This window comes from Eutrigla gurnardus (genome assembly GCF_963514095.1).
Source record: "Eutrigla gurnardus genome assembly, chromosome: 1".
Taxonomy (NCBI): Eukaryota; Metazoa; Chordata; class Actinopteri; order Perciformes; family Triglidae; genus Eutrigla; species Eutrigla gurnardus.
In genome coordinates, this window is record NC_139915.1 from 1,549,688 (window position 1) to 1,568,774 (window position 19,087).

General features: G+C 39.7%; 2 protein-coding genes across 4 annotated transcripts; one reads left to right on the plus strand and one right to left on the minus strand.

Annotated features, from left to right (window-relative positions):
* The first annotated feature begins 4,244 nt into the window (after positions 1-4,244).
* On the plus strand, positions 4,245-14,089 carry ccpg1 (cell cycle progression 1). 3 transcript variants are annotated; one of them, XM_084011421.1, is made up of 11 exons: positions 4,245-4,399; positions 5,663-5,752; positions 7,859-7,970; positions 8,760-8,845; positions 8,974-9,163; positions 9,277-9,372; positions 9,873-10,208; positions 10,600-10,715; positions 11,318-11,443; positions 11,584-12,878; positions 13,183-14,089. In XM_084011421.1, the coding sequence occupies exons 2-11, from the start codon at positions 5,693-5,695 to the stop codon at positions 13,370-13,372; spliced, it is 2,607 nt and encodes an 868-aa protein (XP_083867547.1). In that variant the 5' UTR covers positions 4,245-4,399; positions 5,663-5,692; the 3' UTR covers positions 13,373-14,089. The 3 variants fall into 3 exon arrangements, with proteins under 3 accessions (XP_083867547.1, XP_083867549.1, XP_083867548.1); XM_084011422.1 differs by lacking the exon at positions 4,245-4,399 and adding an exon at positions 5,065-5,116; XM_084011423.1 differs by lacking the exon at positions 9,277-9,372 and having other exon boundaries at positions 4,246-4,399.
* Positions 14,016-17,565, minus strand: pigb (phosphatidylinositol glycan anchor biosynthesis, class B). Its single transcript, XM_084011718.1, has 12 exons — positions 17,157-17,565; positions 16,920-17,049; positions 16,493-16,610; positions 16,289-16,393; positions 16,039-16,169; positions 15,816-15,956; positions 15,684-15,735; positions 15,382-15,593; positions 15,074-15,138; positions 14,775-14,994; positions 14,235-14,412; positions 14,016-14,152 (listed from the first exon to the last, which is right to left on the minus strand). The coding sequence occupies exons 1-12, from the start codon at positions 17,266-17,268 to the stop codon at positions 14,039-14,041; spliced, it is 1,578 nt and encodes a 525-aa protein (XP_083867844.1). The 5' UTR covers positions 17,269-17,565; the 3' UTR covers positions 14,016-14,038.
* Positions 17,566-19,087: the final 1,522 nt, after the last annotated feature.

Below are 19,087 nucleotides of genomic sequence, written 5' to 3' on the forward strand. Positions count from 1 at the left end.
GCCTTGACCTGCGACAGAAAGAGCAAAGGGAGTTGTGGGTTAAAACTTTGAAGAAGTGCCAGCAGGATAAACGGGCACTTAATGGTGATGGAGTGACAATTAATAATCAATTTTATGCATGGAAACCAAATTATCCTGTCGCGGAGTTCCTCGAAAGCTGTTGCAATCAGATGTCTGTACAGTGTAGGTGAAATTATTAAATACAGTATGTTATATTGTCTGTGTTGCAACAGTGCAGTCGTGTGAAAATGTGCACCCATTGATTTAGCAGCTGAATAATTTAAAGTTTTTATTTGGAAGAGTTCCTCACGTGGGACGTACTACGCTTTGAACAATAAATACATGTCTTTATAGAGACGGTTTAAAGTAAATATAATACTGTAGAAAGGTCAGTGGGTGCACACATGTTTTCACATGTCTGTATTTTTAATCAGAGGATTCTGCAGAGGATTCAATCATTGGGAAAGATTGCTCAGGAGGCAGAATGACACAATCAGCAAACAATGTAAACCAAAGATTTCTTTTATAAAAGGTCACCATTGCATATTGGCATATTGATAGAGCTCCATTTAAAAGCATCCTATCTTTGCGTGAATATCTCATGTTATAACTGTATAATGTGTTGCAGTACCAGAAAGCAGGATGGAAGCTGTGTTTCTTAATCATCATTTATTTCCACTAAATCAAGTTTTCCATTTTGATCTACTGTTTTTCGAGACAAAATAGATTTTATACAGGAGTTGTGTATCCTGCCGCCTCCTTTGCAAAGTAAAAGAAGGATACACATTTGAACTTGAACCATAATGTATTCATATATCCTGTATTATTAGAGCTTTAAGGGCTCAATCCAGAATCTGAAAACGGCATTTTTGTGATAAGTGTGATGTTGTGAAGCTGTGATTTGATACATCAATTACACAAATCAATGACGCACACAACAGCTGGAGTCATGCAGGTTCTGAATTGAGCCTTTGTAGTTATACAGGTACATAAAGCTACCTCAGGTCTTTATTTTTCATATTCTTGTGAAAGATGCAGTTAAATTATGTCTGAAGAGATCAAGATCATCAAACAAGCGATGCAGGATGTTGGTCTTCCATCTCATGAACGGTGTTATGTTGGAATCATGTTCCTGTCTGAGCGTGTGAATTTAAAGACACAGAGTCTCGTTTTCCGTTTTTGCAGTACTGTTGATTTTAAATAATGTGAGGTTGAGCACTGTGGGTTATTTACAGTCAAACTCAGGGGAACCCACAGCTGCTGCTCCTCAGAGACGAAGCAGATCTCTTCCAAATTGAATGTACCTTTTTGTAATTTTGTTTTACTGATATATTGTGTTCATGTTTTGTTATATTTTGTGAGTTTGTCATTGTCAGCGAAATCACTTGGTTTTTGCCAAAAAAATGTTTAGTACAGATATTTTAGACAGTGTTTAATTATGAAAAAGTCTGATTCTCAATTTAAATAAAAGTATAAAAATTGCAACTTTTGTTGTTGTCATTTTTTTTGCACACTCCAAATGGTTCCTTTGCTTGGTGGTTTTCCAGACAGGAGACCAATTTGTAAATATACAGTGCCTTGAAAAAGTATTCATACCCCTTGAACTTTTTCACATTTTGTCACTCTACAACCACAAACTTAAATGTATTTTATTGAGATTTTATGTGATAGACCAACACAAAGTAACACATAATTGTGAAGTGGAATGAAAATGATACATGATTTACAAAAATGTAAGCAAATAAAAATCTGAAAAGTGTGGTGTGCATTTGTATTCAGCCCCCTCTACTCTGATACCCCTAAATAAAATGCAGTGCAATCAGTTGCCTTCAGAAGTCACCTAATTAGTTCATAGAGTCCACCTGTGTGTAATTTAGTATCGGTCTAAATACAACTGTTCTGTGAAGGCCTCAGTGCTTTGTTAGAGAACACTAGTCAACAAAGAGCTTCATGAAGACCAAGGAACTCACCAGACAGGTCAGGGAAAAAGTTGTGGAGAAGTTTAAAGCAGGGTTAGGTTATAAAAAAATATCCAAAGCTTTGAACATCTCAAGGAGCACTGTTCAATCCATCATCCAAAAATGGAAGAAGTATGCCACAACTGCTAACCTACCAAGACATGGCCGTCCACCTAAACTGACAGACTGAGCGAGGAGAGCACTGGTGAGAGAAGCTGCCAAGAGGCCCATGGTCACTCTGGAGGAGTTGCAGAAATCCACAGCTCAGGTGGGAGAATCTGTCCACAGGACAACTATAAGTTGTGTACTCCACAAATCTGGCCTTTATGGAAGAGTAGCAAGAAGAAAGCCATTGTTAAAAAACAGACATAAGAAGTCCCGCCACAAGCCATGTTGGGGACACAGCAAACATGTGGAAGAAGGTGCTCTGGTCAGACGAGACCAAAGTTGAACTTTTTGGCCTGAATGCAAAGCGCTATGTGTGGCGGAAAAGTAACACTGCTCATCACCCTGAACACACCATCCACTGTGAAACATGGTGGTGGCAGCCTCATGCTGTGGGGATGCTTTTCTTCAGCAGGGACAGGGAAGCTGGTCAGAGTTGATGGGAGGATGGATGGAGCTAAATACAGGGCAATCCTGGAAGAAAACCTGTTGGAGGCTGCAAAAGACTTGAGACTGGGAAGGAGATTCACCTTCCAGCAAGACAATGACCCTAAACATACAGCCAGAGCTACAATGGAATGGTTTAAAACAAAGAATATTCATGTGTTAGAATGGCCCGGTCAAAGTCCAGACCTAAATCCCATTGAGCATCTGTGGCAAGACTTGATAGTTTCTGTTCACAGACGCTCTCCATCCAATCTGGTTGAGCTTGAGCTATTTTGCAAAGAAGAATGGGCAAAAATTTCAGTCTCTAGATGTGCAAAGCTGGTAGAGACATACCCCAAAAGACTTGCAGCTGTAATTGCAGCGAAAGGTGGCTCTACAAAGTATTGACACAGGGGGGCTTAATACAAATGCACACCACACTTTTCAGATTTTTATTTGCTTAAATTTTTGTAAACCATGTATCATTTTCGTTCCACTTCACAATTATGTGTTACTTTGTGTTGGTCTATCACATAAAATCTCAATAAAATACATTTAAGTTTGTGGTTGTAGAGTGACAAAATGTGAAAAAGTTCAAGGGGTATGAATACTTTTTCAAGGCACTGTAGAGGTATATACACATTCATTTAAGTGGCATGATTGAAATAGTACAGCATGCTGTTTGTTAATTAGCAATCATTAAGTTTGGGCTAATTTTAACTTTTGTATGGGGCTGCAATTAATAATCATTTTAATTATGGATAAATCAGCAGTGTATTTTCTCATCATATGTTTTTTTAATGTGAAAAGTAGCTCAAATGTGTACGTTTAGAGTAAATTAGTTTTTATGTATGTGTGTATATATATATATATATATATATATATATATATATATATATATATATATATATATATATATATATATATATATATATATATATAATGCTTATAGTGCATACACGCACTTTATACTCTTTAGTAATTAACATACACACAAAAACACACAACATAATCTTGACAACAGTGACCTCTAGTGGTATGACATGTCTACAGCAGATTATAGGATTACTGAGCCATTCGGAAGTTATGTTACATTATTATTTAAACACATAAACATAAGCGACTAATTAATCAATCAGCGTTCTCGTGCTGTAGAGGGACAGAAAATCAGGCATAGCTACAGTTATTATTATATTTTTTTACATGTTTTATATCTATGGTTAACCCCAACACAATAACATCCATACTCTGTGTGTCTGTGGTGTTGTCATGAATATGTTGCAGTGTTAATTAATTCCTTAAAGGGTGTGGTAATCTATCACGAGTGAGTCTTCACAGCTTGCACAATAACGCCTACTCCTCGAGCAACTTTTTTATTAGTCAACAACATCTTCTATTGGCTGAGAGCCGACGAAACCCGCCAGCAGCCCATAACAACGAGGACCACGTGCTTTCCCGCGGACTGTCCAACTTTTTCAGCATTAGCGATTTACGTGTTAAAATGTCTGCCCGCGCTACACGACTACAAAAACAGCTCGTCTCTCCGTCCTGACGGATTTTGGGCCTGTTTCTGCATTGTCACGTTTCCTTGTTTATGTTTTGTCGCAACCGCAAAACGTGTTTCCACTCTTGTTGAACCAGTTTGGCCACCGCGCTGACCCCTGGGAAATGTAGTTCCAAGGCGTCGGTGAAGGCCTTGCGCTGCGTGTACACCTGTCCCACTTTAAGACTGCATTTCCCGTCTACAGTGAGTTTGCAGCGTTGCTAACGGATAACCTGGGTTGGGGCATACTGCAACAACTCCGGATGTCCCTGTAAACAGCTCCCTCGGCCTGGAGAACGACACAGCAGTGAGTAAAGTCGAGTTATTAGCCTTTAAACGGCTAGCGGTGTTAAATAGCTGCCAAAGATACCGAGTGTTGTCACTACGGTCATTGTCGTGTTATGTTCCGACGATGCTGAGATAAGTGGCGGCAACAACCAGCCAGTAAGTTAGTTAACCGACCGGTAAATGTCGGCATTTATCCAACGTTATCGGCTAGTGTTAGCTGAAGTTGACGGCTGTGAACCGTCGTTGACTCTAAACGTCTGTTTTCATGGTCGGGCCGCAGGAACTGCCTTATTTTGTTAGCTGCTATTGCGGGTTGTCACCGATAGAGGTCGCTGTTTATCGAGTGAGGTCGCTGTTTACATTATTTGTATGGTGTTCGGGTCAAATTGACCCGTTTCAAATTTTTAAAAGAAGAAAAATGGTACAAGTATACATTTGTTCTACCTGAAACTCAATGGCCTTAGCTTATTTTATGTGCTGAACATGTAAAATAATATATTTAGCACACATGCTACTTTACCCCACACATTTACATCCTATGTCTTCAGGTCAATTTGACCCACATACACAGACACACAGAAAAAAAAAAACACAGGCACACACACAGACACAATACAAATCATGGGTTTATGAAGTAAAATTTTGTATTAGAATTGTATTTATTACCCCAAATATGTCCCGGGTCCATTTGATCTGAGGGATACCAGAGGGTCCCAAAAGTGAAGACCATACAGGGGTAATATGTATTTGTGTATTATCGTTTTTTTTTTTTTTTTTTTTTGTTATTATTATTTGGAAATTAATTCTCAAGTTCATGACCTGCTATAAAAAATAAAGAGAAATGGTGAATGAATGTAGCCATCCTTAACAGCAGTGTTGAACTGTTACATTGAATTAAATTAATTTAATAAAAAATGTTAAAAAACAACCAGATACTCATAGTAAATGTAACACGTATCTCTATAGATGGATAAAGTGGCACACAACAGACCCAAATTAGCATCCGGTGAAGGGTACTTCCCAGTCCTAGTAATACTAGTAATACTCCAAGTAGGATGGTGAAACAGTTGCATGCTGCTTGGAGTCAGGTTTCTGCTCAGTCAGATATGTAGTAACACCTGATTCAGGAGTTGATGTTAGTGTCGTTATTTGTTGACAGGCAGGATCAACCCATCCATGTTCATCAAATTAATACGTACATGAAAGTTGACACTATTTTCACTACCTTATATTTTTTACTACAATATGCTGTCCCCAGTATTTAACCCCCTTTCTCTACTAGATCCCTGTATGTTGCTGACAACTGACAGAAATGTCAGAGACGTCAAGTGATGCAGAGTCGTCCTGTGGCTGGACCATTATCAGTAATGAGGTATGAATCCTTTTTCATAGTTCCTAATCCCAGCTATTCTCAGATGTTGTATTATTGTTTTGTTTTTTTTAATTTTAGATGGCAACAAAGAGAGAGGGACTTATTACTGTGTTAAATAAAAAAAAACTCAAATTAAGGTTAATTTCTGTGAAAGAAAATGGACATTGGACACATGGACATGATCATCTAAGTGTTCATTTGATTGTAATCAAATACATCAAAGAAATAGTACACTGATAATACATCACAAACTGGTGATAAACATTACCACAAGAAAAAAATCACATTAAATGGGACAATTCTCTAGAATGAACTGCAGCAACTTGTATGTAAAAATACTCTTTTGTTAAAAAAAAATCCAAGCCAAGGTTTGAGCAATGAAGACTATTTTTACACACAAACATGCCGGCGTTGTGCAATTAAACACAATTTCCACTTAATGTGTTGCAGTTGCTAGTCAACACTAGGGTTGGGTACCTTTCACATTTGAACCGATATCGGTACCGGTGCCGGTGCCTAGTGTTCGGTCTCGGTATCCAACGATGCTTTTTTCGGTACCTTACTGTAACTGAACTGTAACGACTGGTTTTAACGACTACAACATTTGATTACAGTTAAAAAAAACTCACAACTTCTCAGTTTAAACATTTTATTAAACAGAATGCAAACACCCAAAACACACAAAACCCCACTGTATTACCCCCCTAAACATATAAAACATTATAAACACACGAACAGTATGGACGGTAAACATTTAAAAAAAACACACACACACACACACACACACACACAGCCATGTGAACATTGTATTACCCCCCTAAACATATAAAACATTATGAACGCACAGAGTAGGGGCAGTAAACATTTTTTTAAAAACACACACACACACACAGAGTCAAGCTCAAACAAGCTAAAAAAAACTAGCGCTGCTGCTACTACTACGCAATTCTAAGCGGTGTAATTCTTTTTCAGAAAGACCAGCATATCTACTCTTTTCAGGTTGTAGCCTTGCCCGCTCCACACTCACTGTGTCCCCAGCCGTAGAGAACACCCGCTCTGAGGGTGTGGAGGAAGCCTGTACACAAAGATACAAAGATACAAAGATACGAAAGTTACAGTTTCGTAACATCATCATACCGTTAGGCAACTCACGTTAACTCGAACACAGTCCACAGAACAGAAGTCAATAAACAGCTTTTAAGGGTCTTTAATTTATTTAAGCTCTAACCTACTTTTTGTAGATTAGTTAACGACCCCCAATACTGAACGTTAAAGTTAGCAGAACTTCACCGTAATAGGATAGCCTAGCTTCTATGCTAGTTGCTATGCCATGTTATGATTCTACGCTGCTGATTCTATACATTTTGGAATAACCAAAGGGTGGTGATAATAACATTACAACCGTTAACCAGTTATTCAACTTTGCACACTTCTACCAACAACCGATCCAAATACCTACATTACAGAGTTAACCTACCTGGAGATGCCGGCGATGACTCCATGTTGCTAGCTGCCGGTGTGCTGCTAGTTTCTGTCGCCGCAGCAATCGCGTTGTCATGATGATTCATGATCCAGTCGTGATTCAGAGCAGTGGGTGCGTTCCATATGTCAATGTTCACCATTATTTAAGTCATTTTAAGGAATATTATTCTGATTTATGATGTATGCCTCCTCCTGGCACAAGACACACACATTTACATGTAAATGGAGCACTAAATTGGTCATAATTGCTTTCTGTTTCGAGTTGGACATAACGTTACACTCAGGCATATCAGCTGGTGCATTCTGCTCCGGATGTACGTGAAAGTACCGAAATTTGGCACCGTTGGATTTTACGTGAACCAATACCCGGTAATACCGACGTGTTTCGGTCGGTACCGGTAAAAGTACAGGGTTCGGTACCCAACCCTAGTCAACACTATAAATAAACGTACATAGAACTACTTAGTGTAGACTCTCTTACTGAATACTGTATGTCTGCATCCATTGTCTGAATTATTTATTATTATTTATTTATCAAATGATGCAGGAGTTCTAAATCTGAATACATAAATATACATTTCTTCCATTACGTTCAGTTTTAATGTATGCATATTGTGTTCACAGGGCTCAGATATTGAGACATTGGGATCGGAGGCTACTGTGGATGCTGAACTGTTGGAGCGCCCCCTACTGGAGGAAGCAGAGCTACAGGATAAACAGGCTTCTGCATCTCATGGTAAATATTCTCAGATAAGTTTTTTCTTCTTGAGATTAAACAATAGTCAATATCAATAATATTAACTGTGAATGATGTCGTAAGTATGACATAAGAATAAAAAGTAAATCACAAACATGACTTCATTCTCTGGTCAGGTAGACATTTCTCCACTATAGCTTTACATAGTTACAAATTGTTAAATTATGCTATATTAATGCTCCGTATATCATATAGGGAACCTTTAAAACTCAGATTTGATCAACTTGCGTTTTTAAATGATCTTTTATTTAGGAATTGGGCTCCGTTTGATTATTTATGTTTGTTGAGCTGTTTATTGTTGTTGTTATGTTTAACTATCATATAACGGATTAATTTATGTCAGATATTTTTTTAAGCACAAAGAGAAAGAAATATTGTTTTCAGTTTCTCAAATGTGATTATTTGCTGATTATTCTTGTGTGACAATAAACAGAATTTTTGCACTATTGTTTGAACAAAACAATTTGAATTTGTCAACATGGAATTGTGATCGTCCTTTTATTTTTCTTACATTTTAAAGACAAAACAATTAATCAAGAAAGAAATCATCATATTTATCAATAATTAAAATACTTGATTGCAGCTTTAGTTATAACTGTTATTGCTGTAACATATCTTTGCTGCACATATTAGTATAATCCATCCATTGATCACCGATTTATCCTTTTTAAGGGTCGCAGCGGGAGCCATCCCAGTAGAATGCTACTTTGTCATCATAACAAGTGTAATTCACACATTTAATTGAATTTGCATTCATTATATTTTCAGCTCACTGTGTCGAAGAGAAGGTTGCTGAGTCACTAGATGAAACTCTGGAAGAAGAAACCATAGAGGAGACACTGTGTGCTTCAGAGGTGAAGAAACTAATAATAATAATAATAATAATAATAATAATAATAATAATAATAATAATAATAGTGTTTAAATAATCCAGTGGCTGCTCCATTTGCCTTCCATCCTCACTATATTGTATCTTCCTCAGGCCGGACACAACACCAAAGGGAAACAGCATGGAGCTCTGTTGTCCTCCAGCGACCACTCGGACATCGTGACTCTTGGAGACTTGAAGGAGGACGAGAACACTGAGGTGGAAGAGGAGGCGGCAGCCAATGAGAAGTCTTACATGGGAACCTCCTGCAGCAGCCAGTACGCCTTCACTGCAGCAGAGGCTGGTAGGACAACGAACACACACACTGAACTGTCCGACTCTTTCTTTATCCAGCTTTTTAAAATTCACAGACTCAACATCGAGAAATTAGAAACACAAATCCTTTCTCCCTCAAAGCAGGTTTGATGTTGAGTCACTGGAAACTTCCACAGAGTCTTGTGAACTTAGGCTACCATCTGAGACGCCGGCTCCCTGGAGGCCACTCTTCTCCAGGTGGCCTGATTGAAACTGGAGTGAATCTAATATGATGCTATGCTCACTCAGGAATGCACACAACTAATCATTTAATCATAAACTGTTTAATGGTGTGAGCCTGCTTCGCTTCTCATAAACACCACGTGTGGTTTGTAGGTCTGACTACCTTTTTAGAATCCAAGTGTAATTAAAATCATTAACGTAGTTATATTAAAACTATGGTGAAATCCGGTCAGTCAAAGAACTGTGGACAGAACACTGTATGCTGCCATAGTGACCTTTAATTTTTTAATTTGTTTAATCCATACAAAAACCAAAGTGTAAAAACAACACATTTTAAGTTACGGGGTTTATGTGCTGCACAATTAATTGCATGCGAGTGATGTGAACCTGTTCATTTGACTGTTGATCTTAAACAGCAAAGTGTTCATTGCACGATTAACCATGATTCTGTGTTAATTTAATTTCCTTCCACCATAAAATCAGCGGAGTCATAACTGTGTGTATTTTTGCTGTAGTTTGCCCAGTGCAGCAGCCGACGCTGTCGAACTCGAGCAGCAGTGAAGACGAGGCCGGACGAAGCACCGCTGCCGTCGTCCGCAGAAGAAAGTTGAGGAAGAATACAACGAGCGTCGCCACAGAGCCTGAGGAGGAAATGCTGGAGTCTGGCCCGAGTGAGGGGGAAGATGAGGAGGAGGAGGAGGAAGAGGAGGAGGAGGTCAAAGAACAGAAGCAGGAGAACGAGGCAGAAGTTAAAGGTCTGGAGGTCCGAATGCAAGGCAAAACCATCCTGAACAGCTGTATCCTGGTGGCCCTCGTCATAGCCATTAGTATGGGCTTTGGACACTTCTATGGTGAGATGCTTTGTAGTACTGCAAGATAATATTTTAAATATATGACTCATTTATTTTCCAGTTGGCAGAAATGTATGTATATATTGTGTATTGCCAGAGGATTTCCAGTACTCTACTCTACTGGAAATCCTCATCTGTGACCGGTTTCCAAATGAATTAAAGTGGTTTTGGTGACGTTGTGCTTGTTTGCTGATTATCTGTTAGCCTGTCTGAAATTAATTTTCCACAGCTGCATAGTTTGCTTTTCAGTTCAAGAGATATCTTTGTATCTTTGGTGAGAAGTTGTCCCACTTTTGTTCCTCCTAACTTGCTTCTTCATCACCTGTGATGTAGACATGCTTGTTAATGTTGAATAAATGTGTAATATGTGGATAATCTGTTTGTGTTACAGGTTCAGTCCAGATACTAGAGATGCAAAAACCAGTTGATAAAATCCGAGTGGATGACCTGGATGTTGTGATGGATCTGATTCAACAACATTTTGGAGAACAAGCTTTTACCAACCAGGTCAGTGACATCACGGGCCACAACCAAAAGCTCATTCCTCACAATAATCATGAACTCATTCTGTTTCATGACTTTTGTGACTTATTTTGTGTGTAACACTTAAAAATACTTCTTAGATGATGAATGTGATGATTGATCAATAAAACACCAGTCTCATAATAAATAAATCATTTTTAAGTGATATATTTTTAATTACCACGATGTCAGAGAGGTGTTGGTTCAACTCTGGTTAATCCTGAGGCTGCAGTTTTTAGTTTTGTGTAGGATAACATATTATAAGATAACTATTACAGCTTACTTGCTATGTATGTAAACAAAGTGGACAAATAAAGCCTTAAAATCTACCACAGAGTTGGTCAACACATAAAGAACTAATAAAGAAGGTGGTGTTTTATTTCATTGCATTACACCAGACCAAAATATTACCAGTCGCCAAGTATGTGTAGATCTTTGGACTGATTTTTGCCACAAAAAAGATGCGTGAATCTTATTTTACCTGATCCAGATGATTCATATATTGAGTTCATTCTGATCACCTTCAACAACCACGACCTGTATAAAGACAAATTTAACCATAACGTGTTCTTCTTTTTCCTGCAAAGGTCAAGAGGGGTGACTTTGGCTTCAATTACCTGGATGATGAAGAAGTTGTGTCTTTGCTCACGGAAGGGATTGAAAAAATAAAGCAAGAGAACCAGGAGCTCAAAATCAAACAGTTACATATTCAGGTAACTTGGAAGTCTTTGGTAACAAATAAAGGAAATGTTACAAGTCAAAACAGAAGCATTAAGACTCGCGTAATCACCACTTTAAAAGCCATAACTTTCCCTCTTTTGTTTGTTCGTTGTTTGCCTTCTTTTCCATGAAGGCCCAGAGAGATGACCTTGAAATATTGCTGAAACAGAAGACTGAGGAGAGGACTTACATTGTGTCTCAGCAGCAGAGGCTGACAGCTGAGAACCAGTTGCTGAAAACCTCCCTGGAACATGAAGAAAAATCCCTCTCCACCCTACAGGAGGAGCTGAGAATCCTTCGCTCTAAGAGCAGAGATCGGGAGGCGATGGGAGCCAGTACCGACTCGCTGCTGTCAGAAATCCAGACGCTGAAAGACCAGCTGGAGGAGGAGAAAAATGTGATCCAAAGCTTCAACGGTCAGAGGGAAGACATGAGGGCTGAAACGCAGACACTGAGGAAGAAGCTTGACAAGGAGAGAATAGTTACAGATGAGCTGAGGAGAGAGTTAAACGTGCTGAAGAGTCGCTTCCCCAGAGCTGGGAAGGAAGCTGGTTCAGAGGCGGAGGAGCACCAAGCACGTCTGATGGAGCTGGAGAAGAGACTGAGCTTCGAGCAGCAACGCTCAGACCTGTTTGAGAGGCTCTATGTGGAAACTAAAGAAAACCGAGCGAAAGGAGACACAGAGCCCAGAGTGAAAAGAACAAAGGATGGCGTGACGGGGAAAGTGAAAGAGACATTTGATGCTGTGAAGAACTCCACCAAGGAATTTGTCCATCACCACAAAGAGCAGATAAAGAAAGCAAAAGAAGCTGTGAAGGAGAACCTGAGGAAGTTTTCAGATTCCGTCAAGTCAACTTTCCGACACTTCAAGGATTCAGCTTCGACCTTCATCAACAAAGCCAGAGGGTTTTATGACAAGAGACGCGAGAAGAACACGAGAGAGACGTGGAAGCACAGATCACACAAACGGCAATCTGACGATTCCTTTCAGAGCAACCGCAACACTCGGAAACCAGGAGACAAAGTCCACGAGGATCCAGGTCACGAGGCCCACAAGCGCAACTTGAAAGGATGCTCTGGCGTTTTCAACTGTGCCCACCAGGAGTCCATGAGTCTCTTCAACAAAGCCATGGAGCCGATCAGAGCAGACGAGTTTCACAAGCTGCTGAAGAGCTACGTGCAGCAGGAAGTCGACCACTTCCAACACTGGAAAGAGCTGCAGTTGTTCGTCAGCGACTTCTTCCACAACGGAGTGTTCATTCACGATCGGATGCTGTTCACCGATTTCCTGAGCATAGTGGAAAACCATCTGACTGACTTGCACGAGTCAGAGTATCACGGCCTTAACGGGGAAGTGTTCAGAGATCTCGTTGACTTTGTCTACCGGCACATCTTTGACGAGTCTGACAGGAAACGCTACGGCCCAAAGTAAGTCACAAAGTGTCTTTCCTCACAAGCAGCAGTCCACGTAAATGATGCTCCCTTTATTTTACTGCTCTTCACAACCTAATATTTTCCCTGGAATTCAATTTAATATCAAGAAACGTCTATTAGTACCAGCATTGATGTGTTTTTCATCACAGTCATATAAAGTTGAGGGCTGCAGTGTAATCAAACATTTTCATAGACAAGACGAGCGATTTTAACACTAGACCAATTTAAAAGATTGTTATTATTAGTCAAAAGCGTGTAACACTCGTATTCATGTATGTTCTGTGTTTGAACCACACAGCGGGCCGTTTGAAAGATCAGACACGGACTCCAAAGAGTCGAGGGCGAAGCATCAGCAACGAAAGCAGCAAAGAGCCCGATCTCGACCACACGGCGAACGCAAATACAGCCAATCAGGAAGAAACACGGACAGACACATGGCTGACGTCAAAATAGAACTGGGCCCAATGCCGTTTGATCCCAAATACTGAGAATATATATTCTAGTTGCACATTTTCTTTTGGGTTGCATTTAGATGCATTTTGTAAGTTAAGGTAACCTTTTAATGCTACTGAACATCTTGGAGCTGTGTTTGCGTTAGTGAAGTTATGTTTGAGTGAAAGATGTGGCATATCTGATTAACATTTTACAAATATGAAGATGAGTCTTAACTTTTGGCCTGTTAATTATTGACCTGATGAAGATTTCATCAGCAGTCAACCCTAGCACTTATTTTAAAAAATGCACATAAAATGATTGAGAAAAGCAATATTGAATTTCTTTTTTACAAAGATATGGAAAACATAGACATGCTACAGTTTTGGATGTTTTGTATAAAGCCATGTAGTTTTAATTTGCTGCTACAAAGACGGGTTTGTGTGAAAAGGTTGTGATTTGCTTTCTGAGTTGAGATGCCGTTTTCTAACATTCCGCCTCCAGCTCGTTTTGACTGGACCTGCAAGTTGTGTTTGTTGTATTTCCGTGTGTTGGAAAGACGTGTGCGTAGTTGTGAAGAGACATTTGGTGTTATACATTTAACCCATCTGACAATTCGTATATCAAAGTAACATTTGAGTTTAATATATTTATTTCAGCAGCAAGTCAAACCATGTGACGTTCTCTTTCAGGGCAGACACTCGCCATTGTTCCAGTGTTTGTCAGTGCCTTTCATAAATAAAGATGCTTCCTCCAACTCTTCCCTCTGGAAAGTGAGTGTGAAATATCTCTGCTGTCCTCACAAACATATTCCCCTGCAAAAACGCAGAGATATCCTGCAACAAAAAACACACAGGCGTCGTATCACACATACATTTTGATGAAGACGTGGATAACAATCATTGGTTCATATCTCACCTTCTCCAAAACATCAAACAAAACCAGATGGGTCGGTAGGGAAGATTTGTATGGAAATGAAGTTCTGAGCCAGTGAAGGGGATCGTCGTAGAACCGGTCTGCTTCGTCGACGTGACCCTCCCCTCTGAGGTCTGGAGGACACTCCAGAAACCTCATCTTCATCGGGCAGTGGACGTGGCTACGAAGAGAGAACAGTCAGACTAACACATTAACATAACGTAGGAAGCTAGCGTAGTCTATGCAAATCTATGTTCAGAGATGGACCTCAGCCATATTTAATCTTTGAGCAGCTATTTCTGTATGTAAATCATGTATTTACATTTATTTTGCATGTAGGAAACATTTGTATGCAGCTTTAAATAAAGACATCACGTACGCATCAATAAATAAGGCATATTAGCTAGATAAACAACGGACAACATGTTTATATTCTTCATAGTAAGATTGAAAAACAATCAGGAATTTGCACCAGTAATTAAATATTATTTCATTTTGTTTCAGTTATGACGATTGACTTCATGCTGTCTCTCCCATCCAAACCTGTAGAAAGGTGTCGAGTGGCAGGGCATGAGGAAGAGGACGTCTGGCTGCAGAGGGGTGGAGGCGCTGCCGGGGTCACATAGAGTCTGGAGCTGGCTCATGAGGTCCAGAGTGCCTCGCTGGTGGATCAGCCCGGTGTACAGAGCTGCAACCAGGTTGCTCACTAACAGGGTCAACGCAGCAGATCGCCGCCACGCTTTCAAGTTAGCCAAAGATATCCCTGTAGCAGAAGATGTAGAGACATCTGACTGTCGGCTCATGGCCACAAAGCTGTGTTAGATATCAAATGTGAGACTTACCACAGAAGATCATACAGAAAGGCAGCACTGGGTAGATGAATCTGAACTCCTTGTGAGAAAGCAAGCTGAAGGAGAGGATTTAGATTCAGTTTGTCTGCCGAGCAGAAATACAGCATCGCTGACCGATATTCAACCGGGTCAAAGTTTGGATTTAAAGCTGTGGAACGATACCTTTATAGCATCTGTAGGGTAAATCCTTGTTCCTGATTGGTTATTATACGTGATTTCTCATGTAGTAAGAAGCATCACTCTTGGCTCTCGAGCGGTTTTAAGCGTGATTAAGTTTGATGAATGTGAACACATTTTACCTGTAGACCAGGATTGTCCAGATGATCGCTCCCAACAGGACTTTGTATCTTTTGAAGGCGATGCTGCACCCGTGAAGAAAGAGTGGAAGGTGAGGACCGATCACAACAGCGAAGCCCTGAGTGAAGTACCAGTGCCAGGGATGAGAGCCATAGAAACCGGCCACACCGTGGAAGACGTTCAACTTCAGGAAGTTGAACTGCACCATGGTCCACTGAGAAGCAGAGAGAGCTACTGTTACACTGGATTTTACAAGCAATACTTACTAAATCTAAAAAACCGCATGATTGATTTGATGTTTCACCTTTTCATAAAATATACAGTCGATCACTGTTGAAATCACAACAGCCAAAGTTCTGGAAAAGAGGAAAGAAAATAATTATGTAATAAAGGCGTGATGACGAGATATAGTTGACGGGAGATTAAAAATACAAACCCGATGGGAATTAAGGTATGAGTGATGAGCCTCAGTTTGTTATCGTCCAGCCAGAAATGGTACATCACCAGAGGAAACCAGACAATCAGGGCCGTCGGTCGAACGATGACGGCGAGGGCGACCAGGGTCAAGTATATTTTACTGGAAAAACAACAACAATGTGTCTTTAAATAATCTATTTTAGAGATAATTAAACATGAGAACAGGTGTAATAAGTCGAGACCTGTTGTGTGTTTTGGATCCAGGGAGGGGGAAGTAAAAAAGAGCCAGACAGGTGATGGTGGTCTCCATGCTGTTGGTCAGGGTCCTGGTGCAGCAGTACCATGAGAACCACGAGCACATGTGGCAGAAGAACTAGAGACCAAAACAAGAAGAAGCTGTCGTGTATTTAGGCCACTAGAAATAGGAAAATAAAAAGATGTTTGGAGGATGAACTGCAGTGAATCACTCAGTATTACAGCTGAACTCCTTACTGTCCATTTTGCAACTTCACTACTTTCCAATGTTCGGATGAGGAAGAAGAATTTTATATCTGCAAACGCAGCGAGGAGTGCTTGGATTATTCGTGGAAGCCATATCTGCAGAACCAACCAGACCAGGATGAGTGAAACAAAGTGACTATAAGGAATACATTTCAGATATAAAAGTCGTCTGGGGTAGAAAACGTGTGAACTTGCCAGGAGATAGACTGAGTCGTAGTTTAGGAAGTGTAATATCTTGTATATGAAAGCAAAGAAGAGCGGGTAGGTGAATCCTCGTATTCCCTCCTTCCATTCCCAGGTCAGATACCCATAAGTCACACTGTTAAGGTTGGAACCGCATGAAATAAAATAATAAGAATAGAACATAAAGGTGTCCAATCTGAGGCGTTTCTTTTTATGTGATCTCTGACAGATTATAGTCAACGTTTTATTTTTTTTGTGAATGATTAAATAAAGATTTCTTTCTTCAAGGTAGTGATGTGAAAAGTAAAGAGACATAACTTTTAGAATATCTGATCTTTGGGACTCCTGTGAACTTTTTCCTCTGGTTTAACTAATTCTCTATGATGATAATTAACACCAGTCCAGTCACATGGTTGCAGATGATGATGTTAAAGGATATTTGAAGACCATGCGATGGGAAACCTCCAGAGACTGCCAGTACTCATCGGGGACGAAGCTGGTTTGAACCAGGAAGCAGTTGATGAGCCTGAACGCCACAGAAAACACGACGACTCTGGTTCTCAGCTCACCTGTGACGTCGGAGATAAATCACTTCATATTAGTGACATCACCTTTTTTTTTTGTTTTCATCGTCACAGCACACAGTGGTTTGGTGTTTTAAAGAGAATCAACCCACCGGCGTTGAGAGAACTCTCGTCTTCCTTTGAGTACAGCTGGGATTTGCGTTTCCGTAGTTTCACATCTTCGACTTTATTTCCAAATTTCAAGCGTGGACGGATTTTCTCCATCTGGACATTTTCCCTCTGGGCTTGTCTGCCGTCAACAACAACACCTGTCCGGACCAGATACACCTGTCACCTGTCAGACAAACTCTAAGCTGCGTGAACTCTTAAAACACTACGAACTTTAAATGTATTAAATGAACGTGAGATATCCGTCGAAGTGTTCCGGCTGAACAACCTGCGTCATATTTCAGTTTATTTAACCAACAGCACGTTTACATCGTCAACTAAACGACTACTAATTCATATTAACTTGAACAGTTGGCGTAAACAGAGCGCAACGGGCTCCACTTTTGGCTGTGCTTCCGCACTCATTCATACTTCCGGCGGAACGTTGTTTGCTGACTTCAAAGTAAAAGCTCTACACTACAAACGACTTCTGAGACTTTATTTTATTTATTTATTTTTATTTCGAACATGTGAAAGAAATAACAACATAAAACAAAAACAAACAAACAACAAACAAGAATAATAACAATCAGAGTAACATTTTTTTTTTTTTTTTTTACCAGTAATAAAACACAAAATATTTAAACATTTTAACATGTCCGAAAAGGAGTAGTAAGAAGAATAACTTAACTTAACTTTCTGTCCATAGAGATTAAAAACTGTGCTGAGAGAAATAGTTGTTCATTCTGGAAGAAAGTTTTTGGATCTGGTGGGAATTAGTGTAGAGGGTTTAGTCCGGACCCAGTGAGAATTGGAAAAACACGAATATGGTCGCTTGTGAAAATACGTTAAATGTGTTTAATAATCAGTTGTTTTTCACCTACTAGTGACCGTGTTTAAACGCGTTGTCTCTAATTGTATTGGGGGACGGAATACGGGGAGGGAAGACTCCCCCCTTCATTACATGAGGAGATTGGTAATGCATGAATCAACCCAGTAGAGGGCGGTAATGCAACGTTTTGGATGCAAACCGCTTCGAGAAACAAAAGAAGAAGAAAGACGTACCGCAGCATTTCTGCCAGGATTCTAAGTAGAAGAAGAATATTTGACTTTTGCACACAAGTCTCGTTGGTGTTCTTGTATAATCTTATTTTACCTCCGTGTCCTTCTGTCTGTCTGTATTTTTGGTTGCAGACGCGGCGAAAAACTGCTTCCTCGGTGAGTTTTGAATGTTAGAAAATCGCCTGTAAACCAGCAAAATGCTCATGTTTGAGTTGTGAACCAGCTAAGTGGTTAGCAAACTGTCAAGCTAGCAAGCGCAGTGTTTACATGTCCGGTCATACGTTTCAAAATAAGATACATTTCTTTAATAGTAGAAATATCAGGGAAAATATTACTGTTGTATTTCGCAATGATCTTGTGTTAACTTTGTAAACAATCACCAGTTTCTTTGAAGATGATAATACATGGTACCTCATAAACACGTGGAGGCCCTGGATGTACACAAAGTATCTAATAATTCAACATTCTGAATTTTCAAAATTATGTGACAGCTTGGTTATACATTTGTTTTTCATTTTCAAAGTTTACAGATGGAAGTAGTTTTAAACAAAATTCACATTTCACATGTTTCACCTGTTGCTTCACCTGCATGCTGTATGCAAAATGTAATATATTGAATAAATAAAAAAAATTGGAAGCTCCAAGTCTAAGTCATAAAATATGCCTAAAGGTACTGTACAGTCCCTCTAGTGCCCAATTGACACACATTTTTATTAGATACTTTTATCTTAGTAGCCTAAGTGCCAAAAGCTAGAAGTATTTGAGCAATGCTGGTTTCCCCACAGGGATTAACTCAGCACAGACAGCAACACAGCAGTTAGCTTTCACTGTAGAGTAGCTCACAACATCCATGCTGCAAGTTATGATTACAATT

Excerpts from the sequence above, each read along its gene's own strand:
- ccpg1 (XM_084011421.1), top strand. The coding sequence starts at position 5,693 with ATGTCAGAGACGTCAAGTGATGCAGAGTCGTCCTGTGGCTGGACCATT. Across the intron at positions 10,209-10,599 it reads GGGCTTTGGACACTTCTATG|GTTCAGTCCAGATACTAGAG; the intron begins GTGAGATGCTTT and ends TTTGTGTTACAG. Across the intron at positions 12,879-13,182 it reads AGGAAACGCTACGGCCCAAA|CGGGCCGTTTGAAAGATCAG; the intron begins GTAAGTCACAAA and ends TGAACCACACAG.
- pigb (XM_084011718.1), bottom strand. The coding sequence starts at position 17,268 with ATGGAGAAAATCCGTCCACGCTTGAAATTTGGAAATAAAGTCGAAGAT. Across the intron at positions 15,736-15,815 it reads CATACCTTAATTCCCATCGG|AACTTTGGCTGTTGTGATTT; the intron begins GTTTGTATTTTT and ends CCTCTTTTCCAG. Across the intron at positions 14,995-15,073 it reads TTTCTGTATGATCTTCTGTG|GGATATCTTTGGCTAACTTG; the intron begins GTAAGTCTCACA and ends CTTCTGCTACAG.